This window comes from Labrus mixtus, chromosome 11 (assembly GCF_963584025.1).
Source record: "Labrus mixtus chromosome 11, fLabMix1.1, whole genome shotgun sequence".
Lineage (NCBI taxonomy): Eukaryota > Metazoa > Chordata > Actinopteri > Labriformes > Labridae > Labrus > Labrus mixtus.
The window spans coordinates 25,051,416-25,064,671 of NC_083622.1; the positions used below are offsets into that span (position 1 = coordinate 25,051,416).

Consider the following 13,256-nt stretch of genomic DNA (forward strand, 5'->3'; position numbering starts at 1 on the left):
CTAAATGGGGTTTCATGCTATGACTGACAGCTCTGTTGACAAATGTGGTTCCTGCAGCGCTGTACGTCGGTTTAGCAGTGTAAAGGAGGAACAGCGGGAGGAAACCTAATGAACACTAACACAGGAGTCACTGAGCTTTCCATAACCTTGAGTGTCTGCTGACAAAAAAAAGTTGTTTGCTGGGTTGTCCTATATTGGTTAGAGCATTGGTACGACCCTCGTCTTTAGCTGCATGTCATTCCCCACTCTCTTTTTCCAACATTTCCAGTCATTCCTCACTGTCCTATCTGAAGTAAGGTACAAATGCCACCCCCCACTGAAAACTTTTGTTAGATTGTTTTTTTTTTTTGGCAGAGGTCACAGGACTTCCTGGTGGCTAACGCTGATGCCAGTTTAAAATCTAACAGATCATTACATCTTACTTTGAGCTGTAAGCATATTTCAGTAAATGTCAGACTATTGCTCTTGGTGAAAGGTAGCAACACTTATGCCTCTAAAAGCTTAAATCAGTCCCATCAAATGTTTAATATAGTAAGACTATCATGTTATATTTTAGATTCTGCTCATGGTAATGATGAGAACTGCCTGGTAATTTGACATTTTGTAGAAAGCTTGAAGTATCCACTCTGTGCTCGGAATCAACAACATCGATCCTGAACCCCCAACCCAAACACACACCCACACACACACTCACACCCACACACACACTCACACCCACACACACACTCACACTCACACCCACACACACACTCACACCCACACACACACTCACACCCACACACACACTCACACCCACACACACACTCACACTTGTACGTATCGACCTCAGATTAACATCGCTCAACTCATATTACCCAAAGACTTCCTGAGTCGACTGTAGGCCATTTCCCTGTGCCCATGTGATTTGACTGAGTGTTAAAAATTTATTTGGCTGAAATGGTTATGGAGGAATTTACATTATTCATCCACTTTAAGATTAAAAAGGTTATATTATATTAAACTATATAACTCTTCTAGCTGCTGCTCTGGGAAACTGTGCCACAGAATATTAAATCCAGGTCTATTTTTCCGAGACATAACCTTTACACCAATTTCATTGTCACGAGCAGTAAAAGTGCTGCTACTATGTGCACGAATCATCAGGAATGAGGAGAAATGTGTAGATGAAATTAACTATATTTTTGTAAGTTGAGACACGACATTCAGGTGACTGCATTTAAGTGAAACAAAAAACTGGTATTCACTTAGAGTTTGTTTTCCTTCCTCTACAGCTTCCCCTCATATCAAAACAGACCAGCACCCTGAGGATATCCGGCCAATGAGAGCATAGCGGCCCAAAATGGCTCATTAGTGAAAGACTGCAAAATGCAGAGAGACAGGCTAGTTACTCAGCTGACAACAATCGAGCATATTTGAACGAAAAGATCCATGAAAGCACGCACAACTCATTATGCTTTGACACGTGAGAGAAGAAAACCAACCACTCCTGCTTCTGTCTGTAAACACAGGGCATGGTGTTCCACAGAATATGAGCAGAAACCTATCAACAATCAAAACAGCTCCCTTTGTTTGATGCTGGGGAATCTTTGTGTGATGTATGACTCTGGCAGTGCTTACAACCATCTTGAAATATGTCAATATTGCTGGTTGTTGGTGTTTAGGGGGGTGATTTCACGGCACACACTGATGAAAGACGAGGAACGCTGCGGGGTATCTGAACATCAGAGACAGCCAGGAGCATCCCTTTATTGTAATTATTCATGCACCTCAAATTGATTTGTACAGCAGGCACATACCCACGCCACAAGACCACAAATGCCTCCATTAGCAGGGCAGTGAAATCAGCTTACAGCTCTAACCTGCTCCGTCAACAGATCTCTGTTGAGCTTTTGTAGGATGACACGGTGCAAACTGCAGCAGAAAAACCCAGAGCTGAACAAAAGAGGGGTTCCTCAAGGGAACAGAAAGCACAGCTCTAATGAAGCCCTGTGCTGTTCAAACAGCAAACAGGGGGTCATGTAAGAGTTAAGAAGACACTGCCATTAGTATCTTACACTGTGCATACACCCATTCTGAACAAACACCCTAAGCCTATTTGACATCTGGGTCTAGCACCAGCTTATATAACATCATCACCCTTTGAGTAAAATCTGCTTGATGAAGCTTCTACGAAACTTCAATGGAAAATCCTTCTGGCAAATATTTCTAAGCCATACATAAATCCCAGGCTTAGACTTTTAAGTATGTGCTTAACCTGAGTCTGAAGTCAGGCCAGCTCCTCCATCTCATGTCTTTTTATATTACAGGGCCTCTTCTTGACAACCTTTGCTTTTCGTCAAACTTCCCTGCATGATCTCTACATTATTGCAAGTCTGTGTAAGGTTTTTAATCCAGTTTGTCAGTGATGTTATCAAGACCACTGATTTGACACTTTCTACGATTTCAGATACTCTAATTTGCTGGAAGATTCTGATTTACAGTAAAGGAATAATGTGCGACTTTTTGATCCATTAGATGTTTCCCTTGAGCACCAGCATTAAACCAAAACGACACCTCCGCTATTCTGAAGCCTCCGCTCTCCTCCGGTGGCACACCTCAAATCCCCCTCCACTCACGTTCGCACGAGGGATTTATCAATTAGAATGCACTATAATTAAGCACCATTAAGCGCAAGCGGCGGACAAAAATGTCCTTTGCTCGAGCTGCAAATGCCTGTGGTCTACATTGTTGTGTTAGCAGGCTAATGTTAGCACACTTCGGTTAACTCATAGCTTCACATTGCACGTAAAGTGACACGGAATGACCGTGATCTAAACACACTTAGAATTATTTTCTCTTGTCCTTGACTAAAACTGCTTTATATACGCAAGTCTGTCCCGTCCATGTAAACATGATGTAAACACAGCTCTGACAACTATACAGCTGACTGGACTCGCGCTTCTCACTCATTGTAGACAGTCATGACTCAGAGAGATATTTACTTCATTTATGCTGTATTTAAGTGTAAAATGTTGCACATTCTTCCTTCAGGTATGATTACTTGAGTGATTCTCTTAGATATACTGCTGCATAGAAGTGTACCATAGAGGACACAAATACACACACTGTAGATGCCATGTTTTTTGGTGCAAAGGTCCCATTTCCCTAAAATACTCCTCATTGATGTCATGCCTGTAGATAAGGAGTCATATTTTCTCAGTACTAGCTGTACCTCTTAAAATGGCCATTCATCAAAATTGCCCACTCTCAACATGAAAATAATGAATAGGAAACAATAACTGTAATGCCCCCTACATCCAAAGTAAAGAACATTGAAATGTCATCCCATTTTGTGCCACTTTTCTGGAGTAAATTTCAGCAATTTGTAACCCGTGACAGTGATGGAGAGAGGGAGGTTAAATGAGACACAGCAGAGACAAAGGGAAGCCAATGCTGCAGTTTGATTGCTGAGATGAGCTGAGACTTCTTTATAAATAGTATGGAGAACGGATTTCTGCTCACATCAGGTGTTGCTCTTAACAAGGATTTTGGGGCAGCATGCATTTCTTCAGGCAGTGTCTAAAGATCTACAGTGTTTTTGAACAGAGATAATATCAGGGTTTTTTTTGGCTAAACGGAGCAGTGGTCAGCAAGTGGAAAACTCATTAAAAACGTTGTAAAGGTGCACAAGGAAGAAGCAGCAGACTGAGTAATCCGAGCTCTCGTCTTCACTGCAGACTTTTCTTCCTTGACAAATAATGAAGCAGAGTGCAGACTTTCAAAATAAAGGCTACAACTTTTTGTGAGCTCTCTCTTAATAAATCAGAATAGCAAAATCGAAGGTCATTATTTGATATTTTATATATAAATTAAGGATTTATACATTGCTGATAAAGAAAAAATACAAAACATTTTTGATATTACATGACATTTACATGTGAAATTTTACACAACATTTTCAATAACTTACAAATGCTTTATTTGCATAAAAAATATATCTCTTTACAAAACTTTTGTTATATGTACATATTCATATACACAGGTTTTTCAACAGGAAAAGAATTGTGTGGTACATTTAAAAGCATTCTACTCTAGTCCGAGGTGAGGCTGACTTTCCATATATAGTTATTTTTCCATATGCTTTTCTCTTCTCTTCCATAAGAAATATGAAATCGCAAAATATATTACATATTGATAACACAAGACATCTTGCCAAAGAATGCCATCAAGTATCAAAACTGTATAAATGTACAAAATGTAAGAGCAATGACAGGAATCAACGTAGTGGTACAAAGTACTATAGCAGCAATTGCTATACTGGATCACTTTTTGCCAACATGCACAGGTATGAAACTATGAGCTGCTTTTCAAACACACCTCTTCATATATGACCATCTGAGCTGACATCACTCAGCTAAACCATTGCTAACTGTGCAGATAAGTTACTCTGATGTACACTTTCACTAATGCAACAAATGGTATGTCTTCATTAAAAACATATGCCCATACATTTTCAAGGCACTGCAATGATGTAGAAATGTGATGACAGTGTCAAAGTTCATTTTGAAACATGGATGGACTCAGATGATAGTAAAATACTTCATGTGGCTCATGTTTTAAGTGTGCAAATTTGTTCATGTTTTCTGTACATTTGTTGGCAGAAGCTGATGGTTCAGTAACAACAAAATTAAACTGTGTGGAACTGTGGGTGTCATAAAATAGGCCAAGACCATGTATCTATCAGGTGCCTCAGAGTAGGAGTGTGAATCAGATATTTACTGACTAAGGCACGGTTTCCCAAAAGAATTAAAGATCAACAAACACTGCTCAGTTCATCAAGGGCCAGACATGATTTAGAAGTTGCATTTGGTCTGTCTTGGTATACAAGTAGGATAAGGTAGACTTTGTCAATTCTTTTTAGAAACAAAAAAATAAATAAAGAGACAACAAGCTTCATCCTTCATTAGACTACCTACCGATATGTGATATTGATTTACCAACATCCAGGCTTAAATTAACTTCTGGGAAACCTGGCCAGCTGTAGGTACTGTGCAATGATTCTTCACTTTGTCATAAAATAATGAAGCAAGGTGATCCTACTTTGAAAGTCATGATATATACAGGGTCAAGGTTGGGGTTAATTCACTCTAGATTTTGGTGTTTTGGGGACAAAAAATGATATCACTGAAAACAAAACAATCATAAAACAGTCAAACTTGAGAAAAAATAAATAATGTAAGTACAGCCCAACCTAACCATAAAAGGTTCAGTGTGCCTCTGACTAGACTTACAAACTGCAGAACAATTTGAACTTACAGAACATATCTGTCATAAACAAATTGCATACAACCTGATAATGAACCCCATCGTTGACTACATCTCTCATGAAGAAAATGTATTGTTCTCAGAGAACCTGCACTGTAACAATAAAAGCCCTGGCTTTTGAAAGAGCACTGAAAACCTTTTTTTTTTGGGCTCAGTATTTAAATCCCCGGCTGTACATTTCGTCAGAATGAGGTACCATCCAGTTAAGATATAATTGATCACATAACTTGGAAAAGTCTACAGCACTGATGCTATTCAAAGGAAGGCAGTTACTTTTCTTCCGTCCTTTCTCATATTCTCTCAAAACGCATCTGCTTGGAAAATAGACTAAAGATTTCATCGATCGGCTCACAGTCAAGAGGCTCCTCAACTCCAAGAAAAGACAAAAAACAACAACAAAAACACAAAGAAAACAAAAAAGTGAGCGGTCTAGATCTGGGCTGCTTTCTTGAAAAGAAGAAGTAACATTTTTCATTTGGCAATGTGATGTAACCCCTCTATGTTTATACTTCAGAGCATAAAATACTCTATTTTATCTATATGCCAGAGGCTATTTTATTCATAAAGCCAACACTCACAGAGTGTAAAGAACACGTCTCTTCTCCATACCACGGGAAGATCTGGGAAGGTGTGGGACCTTCCTTTCCTCTCATTAATCTTTGAGATCCTGTATACGATGGATTGCAACTGCAGTAAATGTTGCCAAAAGTGTGCTTTATATTTCTGAGCAATACTGTGTCTCTGTTTTATGTCTTCAGAAAGAGGAAAAATAGAAATGTCTATATATATTCATGTTAAGCAAACAAGGAGAGGTTGTATTCTCCCTCTGTATTCTCCTTCTGTTTCTCCCTCGCACTATGTAGACATCAAACCATGGTGCAGATGGTGTTGAGATTGGGGTCAAAGCGGACAACTTTCCCCTCAGCAGCTTTTGTGTTTGTGTTGTACATGGGATTCTCGAACGTAGCCTGTCCGTTGTTGTTCTCGTGGACAGAACATCCTGTGTACTGAGCTTTATCCGTTTTCCTAGAGGAAACAAATGCAGGTTGCATATTAGCTGAGAGACAGTTACGCAAATGGTTTCCCTTCCTTCCAATCCCATAAACATGTTTCCATTATCTTGGTGTGGACAGCTGCAGCAGGTAAATGAGGCTGAATGGTAATTATTGTTGAAAAGATCAGTCAGAGAAGCCCTATGCCAGTTTCATCTTACAAAATGTGAGCAGCATTTGCATGTCACAGGCTCTCAGTGAAGAAATGTTCTGAGAGGTGTTTTATTTAAATGAAGACAAAATCCACCTGTCTACACACAAGTTACTCCATTCTTTCAGCTCAGATGTATGTGGACATATTTAACAGCTCATCACATATGACATCAAAGTCGTGTTCATTAAAAAATGTCGAACCTATGCAGCTGTGTAATGTGGTTTGGATTGTAACACCTACACTGTTATTGCATCATGCTTTGAAGTCCCTCACAATTAAGCTACTGTTTCAAATGATGCACCTCACAGCAGTAAAGCATGCTGTGGATGTGGGGCCATCTGGCACCATCTACCTCATCTTGATGTAAATCTTCTTTGGTACATAAATCAGTCTCTCTCAAAACTTTTTGTTTCTAAACTGTGGTAAGTTATCAACATGGGTCCCATACATGTGGCATCATTCTACTTTCTTTCTAACAATATGCTGATATGACAGCTACTACATTTAGGTTCTAAGCTACTATGGACGCCACAGGGGTTAAGTACATACCGTTGTTTGTAGAGATAAAACCCAAGGCCTGCAAAGATGAGGGCAAAGAAAGGCACTAGGATAGCAACAGCAACAGAGCTGCTGTTTGTGGAGGCATTGGTTTCAGGGTCAGTGAGTGTAATATTCTCTCTCACGCTCAAACCTGGAACAAAAAAATGTTACATTTAGCCAAAGACGATGGGAAATAGTCAAAATAGAGAATGTGTTATGAATGCATATTTTACAATATCCATATATACAAAATAGCACAAATAAACAGCGTAGAAACAAAATAGGAAGATAAAAAGATATGTATCATCTGAGGTTGACGATAATGATAATGATGATGATGATGATGATGATAATGGAGAGGAAGATGATCACACAGATGACAAGTCAAAGACGCGGCAGCCAGTTGATGTAGAAGACAACCATAATGCTCACACCGATAATGATCAGTGTGACTGTGATAATCGTGTTGAAGACAGTCATGAGATGATGACGACAGGAATGTTGAGCACAAAGAAATAAGGGACAGTAATGATGAGGGAATAATCTGCTTTATGCTATATGACAGCAGAGATGGATGGCAGGCTGTGGGAATTAGGGACAACACAGTTTAAATGTGTGTTTGCTATCAACACAAAGAAATCATCATGCAGTTCATTTTGTATAGGTTGATTGTGGTCAGTTTCTGCATGGATGGAGACAGCAGGTGAGTGACAGGAATATACAGCATAGTGTTATGTGGTTTTATGTTAACAGATGTTGTATATTGTTGTTTACTCAAAAGCCCAACCAGGGACAAGAGCTGGGAATTAGTAATAGCTTTAAACTCTATGTTATATATTAAAACTGTGTTTTATCACACTGTCCTTATTAAATACATTCAAATTTGAGATGCAGGGGAGAGAGAGGAGATGACGTGTAGCAAAGGGTCAAAGGTTGAAATTGAACACAGGTTGCTTCAGTTTAGATAAGCCTTAAAATGGTTTTATAATGAGTTATAAATTAAAGTTGTCATTAAAGATTGATTTATTAAAACACAGTTTTGATGACAATAGACGCTTTCATCAACAAAAAGAAACGTGTTTTAAAAATCATCATTTGAAATCTGCTATAATCATTTTCTGTGTTCTTACAGAATCCCTCGTTTGCTCTTCACAGTGATTTTAAGTTAAGATTCAAGTCTTCATTACACTTAAGTAAATGTACACATTGGATAACACTCAGCTTGCAAACTAAATGTAATGTCACATATCACACGCCTGCATACATTCAACTGTGATTTACGGTGAACACATAGAAAGACACATACCAAGTCTCTGTAGTCCAAACTGTCCGTAGTCTTTACCCTGTATGAAGCCTTGGAACACATAGCTGCCCCCCTCAGGCTCAGCTGAAACCTGGAGGAGATAATTACACTCAGCTTTAAAAACAATGTGTTGTGCTGCATGACAGTGATCATATTTTTCTTGACACCTTAGAGCGTGATGTCTTGTCCACACCACATAAAAAAAAACATGTATATGTTTTTTATGCACGATAATCACCACATGCTACATTCAGAAATAACACCTTTGTGTTTGAAACCTCTCTGTGGGGGAAGTAGAGTCTGATATCATTAGCTCATTAATGTGCAGTCACCTGTCACACATTATTATTAAGTGAAGTTTATTTCAGAAGAGGACCTTCAATTCAACCAACAAAAACTGTTCTGCAGTTCTTTCAAGTCCCTTAGATGTCAGGTGTGTGTCGGAGCTTATTCAGCAAATTGTCAATGTAGGAACGCTCAAGTGGATCCTACAGGGGCCCCCCCATTGCCTCTGATGTACGGCCAATGTAAATACATGGAAACAAAAACAGACAATGAGCCAGGAAATGACTACTCCATTGGCTGTCACACTTTCTTCTCATGTATTGTGTTTTTTTCCCCTCTGTTGGCATAGTAAGTAGGATCATAAAAAAACTCATAATGAGAAAACATTGTCTTGATTCAGTCCAAAGAATGCTTATTTTGGCTCTTGAGTAGTTTCAGCCCCATTGCATGTAATATTCTACTTGTCAGTCTGACTGAACAAGAGATAAATAAATAAACAAATGAAGGGTGAAAAAGACAGTCACAGTTTTTGGTTACTTTCAAAACATCATTGGCCAGCTGCTGTAAATTCATGTGTATACTTACAAATCCATCCATTGCCCAGGTCTCATCAGTAATCCTGTTCAAAGAGCTGTGGGCCAGGGCTCTCATTTGGTACAGCAGCAGCATTAAGCGTGCCTCCTGGCGCTTGTAAACTCCTACAAAGTGGAGGACGAGAGAGAAAATAAGAGGTGGTGAGAAGAATGAGATGAGGGGAGTAAGGGGAAAATAAAATAAAAAGAATCAGAGAAAAGTTGGAAGAGAAAACAAAGAAAAGCAAAAGACAAGATGAGAACAGATGACAAATCAGCGAGGGAGGAGGGGAGGAGATGAGTGACTACTTGAGTGGGCAGTTAGTCAGTCAGCCCAGACTAATACATCCGTCTTTAAAGCCAATAGTTAATTTCCACTCTCATGCATGAGATCACTTAGAGATTGACTGATTGACACAAGGCACCCCCAAAATAAATGGAAGTGGCACACACAGGTAGTGAGAGAAGGAGAGGGGAGGAGGTGAAAGACAGATGATGTACAGATGACTCACCAGAGAGCAGAAACTCCATGCTGCTGTCTGTTAAAGTTACATTGACTTTTCCTGTCGTGGCATTAAAGCTTGTGACCGTCAAAGTCATTGGCTGTTTCTGGCCTTTGTAATCGTAGGAACCCTTCCAGACGAAATCAGGGGCAAAGACATCGTCTGGAACTTCAGGAGAGAAAGATAAAGAAACACTTAAAATCATGCAATTAACCAACAGTGGCTAACATGTATATTTTATAAAGATACTAATTAATACCAGTTTTATTACATTTAAATGAAAGCTGAATACTTGAACCCAGACTGCAAAATGGAAATACAATTTAAAATGCAAGCAACGTATCACTCATCTGATAGCAGTCTCTTCATCCCATTTGAATATTATCATGCTTCTTAAATGCTTTGACAATCCCAATTAATGATAATTATGTACATTCTGCGAGAGATAACTCTGCACTTCCTGCAAACTTGTCTTGACTTTTAAGATAATTTTCAACTGATAAAACTTTTTGCAGCATTTTTGAAGTGCATCATTATCCACTGATCATTATTGACTTGGAAAATACGAGTCAATTATGTTCACTAAAAGGTGACTGTCTGTAGCAAGTACCTGAACTAAACCTGACAACAATTAGAATAATTACCATGTTTTTACTACATCCTTTTCTGTTCTCGTTGGCACGACATGTGAATGTTTTAGAGGTGGAAAGGGGAGTTAGGTGTTATTATTTTGCGACTCACTGAGCTTGTTAGCTTCTTGCTCTCTTAATTTAGACTGTTTTCAGCGAACACTTAGTTAAGATAAGATGAGATATACTTTATTCATCCCAGCAGGGAAATGTAGGTGTTCCAGCAGCCAGCATACATACCAACACACAACACATATATACATACATATCCCACCCATACAAAAAAACATGAGCCCACAACACAGTTTGATATATGATATATGCAACTCAGGCTAAAGTTTAAAAGTTTAAATGTCTTCTGTCCTTACTTAAAGGGGAGTCGTTATAAAGTGCAATTGCAGTAGGTAAAAAAGTATTTTTAAATCTGTCCTTTTTGCAGCTTAGCTGCTGTAGCCTCCCACTAAAAACACTCTTTTGTTCACACACGAGATTGTGTAAGGGATGTATGTTATTGTCCATAATGTTCAACAGTTTCTGTATCATCCTTCTCCCCATCACCACCTCCAGGGGCTCCACAGCAGTCCCCAGCACAGAGCCAGCCCTCCTAATCAGCTTGTTAAGCGAGTCACAAGCCCTGATGAAAGAAAATGGCACTTGCCACAACAGTCTGATAAAACATGGATAACATTTTGCTACACACATTAAAAGACCTAAGCTTCCTCAAGAAGTAGAGTCTGCTCTGACCCTTCTTGTAGACAGCCTCTGTGTGGTGCTTCCAGTCCAGTTTATTGTTCATGTGCACCCCCAAGTATACACCTATACATTTACCTGTATACAGGAAGAATACTGCTCTAAATGGCAGTAGTAAAGTAGAATGTACTTGTTGATCTTAGACATATAATGAAGAAGCCATGCTATTACTTGTTCCACTGACTGGATTTACAGTCTACAACCATGCTAGCTGCTCTGTGAGCTGTTCTTCACTTTAGTGTGTAGAGGTACGATGAGCTTACCAATGTTAGCATGCTAACTTGTTCACAATGACATTGCTCTCATGCAACAAGTTACCATTCTAACCATCTTAGATCAGCATGACAGACGGACAGTTGCTAAGAAGTCAAATGCATAAAGTACAGTTGAATAGTAAGCCATTTATTTTTCCAGCATTTGGAAATAAATATTTATTCATTGTAATAAAAAAAAGAATAAAATAGGGGGTAAATAAAAAATGGACCTGACAATGACACTATATGAAAAGTTAGAGAATCATTAAAGGTATTAGAATTTATCCTGAGGGGGGCTTGAAGGTCAGTCATTAATTGTCAGATCTTGTGGTACTCTGACCCAAAAGAAGGGTTGTGTAAAAATGGACATAAGCCAACAGGCACAACCAGGTAACCTCAATGAACTTTAAAATCTAAAATAATGAATGCCTTAATTATTTTTAATCACATTAATACAATGCAATTTTGTCCTTTTCAGTGTTCCGTAGTTAATCCACCATAGCATCTTCCTGCAGCTAGAGTGATGGAAATAACCGACAATGTAGTGCCCTTGAATGCCTCATTTCACTTAAAAAAAACTCTCAAACAAGTCAAAAGTACTATCCACCTCATGACATTCAACTTTTTTACTGTTCCTTTTCATTCCTTTTCACATGGTTACGGTAAGTTAATGTTGTAATTTTTGATCCACTGGAAGTTCTGTATTTTATTTAAAAATAAAAGCAGGTTCAATCCAAACATTTCGTGAATTAAATGTAGCTTATGCAAAATAAAAGCATACATTTGAAATGTGATTGATGGAATTTCAAACATACAATAAAAAATTTGATTAATCATGGTTAACTATTGAAATTCAGCGATGAATTGCAATTTTAAAAATGTATAATTTGACAGCCCTATTATGTAATAACAGTAATTACCCAATTGCACTTATAGTTTACCATTTTTAATCATCTGCTGTTACATTCAATTCTCTTTTAAACATTTAGACTTTTTACAACAGATAAAGTTGACACTTTAAAAGAGAGGTAACAGAACATGCAGTATTTCATGCAAATGACACTCAGCTGGTTTTATGCTAATTCTCCTTCCACATCTTGTGCAAGTTCAAAACTCACCATTTATTTTTGGGCTTGGTGTCCCTGGTACAGGTTTGACAGTTTTCTCATGTGATTTGGAACCGACTGCAGAAGAACATAAATATGTATGTCACAAAGATGTAGTGATAGACAGCAAGGCTTCACACTTGTAGGATGTTGGAGAAGTATTTGCAACATGCCTGCTGCATTAAACCTTCCCTCTATTTGTAAAGATCTCTGGTGACACAGTTCATGCAAACTCTGAGAAATCAGCACACACTAAAAGAGAATCTAACCGGGCATGTTGCAATTAGCTGACAGCACATCGACAAGGTGTGTCTACTGGGAACATCACAGAAACCACAGTGTCTCATTATATTTGATTAACTTAACTATCAGGGAATAGTTGAGCAAATGTCACAGAAGACAGATTTTGAAGTGCATAGGGTATTCACACATGGTTACACTCCTGTAACCCCTCTACCCTCCACCTTTACACACCTACAAATCTCCCCTCAGTCATTTTTACTTTTACTCCTTCTGCCAACTCTATCATCTGCCCCCACACCTCTGCCAACCACATACCTCTGCAGACAGGCACCTTGCCAGTCCAGCTAGCGTCAGAGCGGCAGACCCGATGCTCTGAGCCCCCGGAGAGGAAATAGCCTGGCTGACAGGTGTACACCAGAGTGTAACCGTAGGAGGGCAGGTCTAGACCCACGACGTCGGCGTTGGCCGGGCTCCGCGGCTGCTTGCAGGAATGAGCTGAAGAGGAAGCAGAGGGCAGACACATTAGTACAAACACATCTATCTACACACACACACACACAC

General features: G+C 39.0%; 1 protein-coding gene across 1 annotated transcript in view; it reads right to left on the reverse strand.

The window, feature by feature from the left end:
• Positions 1–3,817: 3,817 nt before the first annotated feature.
• The window catches only part of LOC132984272 (CUB and sushi domain-containing protein 3-like), a 226,300-nt gene continuing 216,861 nt past the window's right edge, over positions 3,818–13,256 (reverse strand). Inside the window, exons 64-70 of the mRNA XM_061051035.1 lie at positions 13,011–13,190; positions 12,465–12,530; positions 9,723–9,881; positions 9,224–9,336; positions 8,357–8,444; positions 7,060–7,201; positions 3,818–6,330 (exon numbers count right to left, since the gene is read on the reverse strand). Of these exons, the coding sequence (XP_060907018.1) occupies positions 6,171–6,330; positions 7,060–7,201; positions 8,357–8,444; positions 9,224–9,336; positions 9,723–9,881; positions 12,465–12,530; positions 13,011–13,190 (908 nt within the window). The 3' untranslated portion in view covers positions 3,818–6,170. The remainder of the gene's footprint in view (positions 6,331–7,059; positions 7,202–8,356; positions 8,445–9,223; positions 9,337–9,722; positions 9,882–12,464; positions 12,531–13,010; positions 13,191–13,256) is intronic.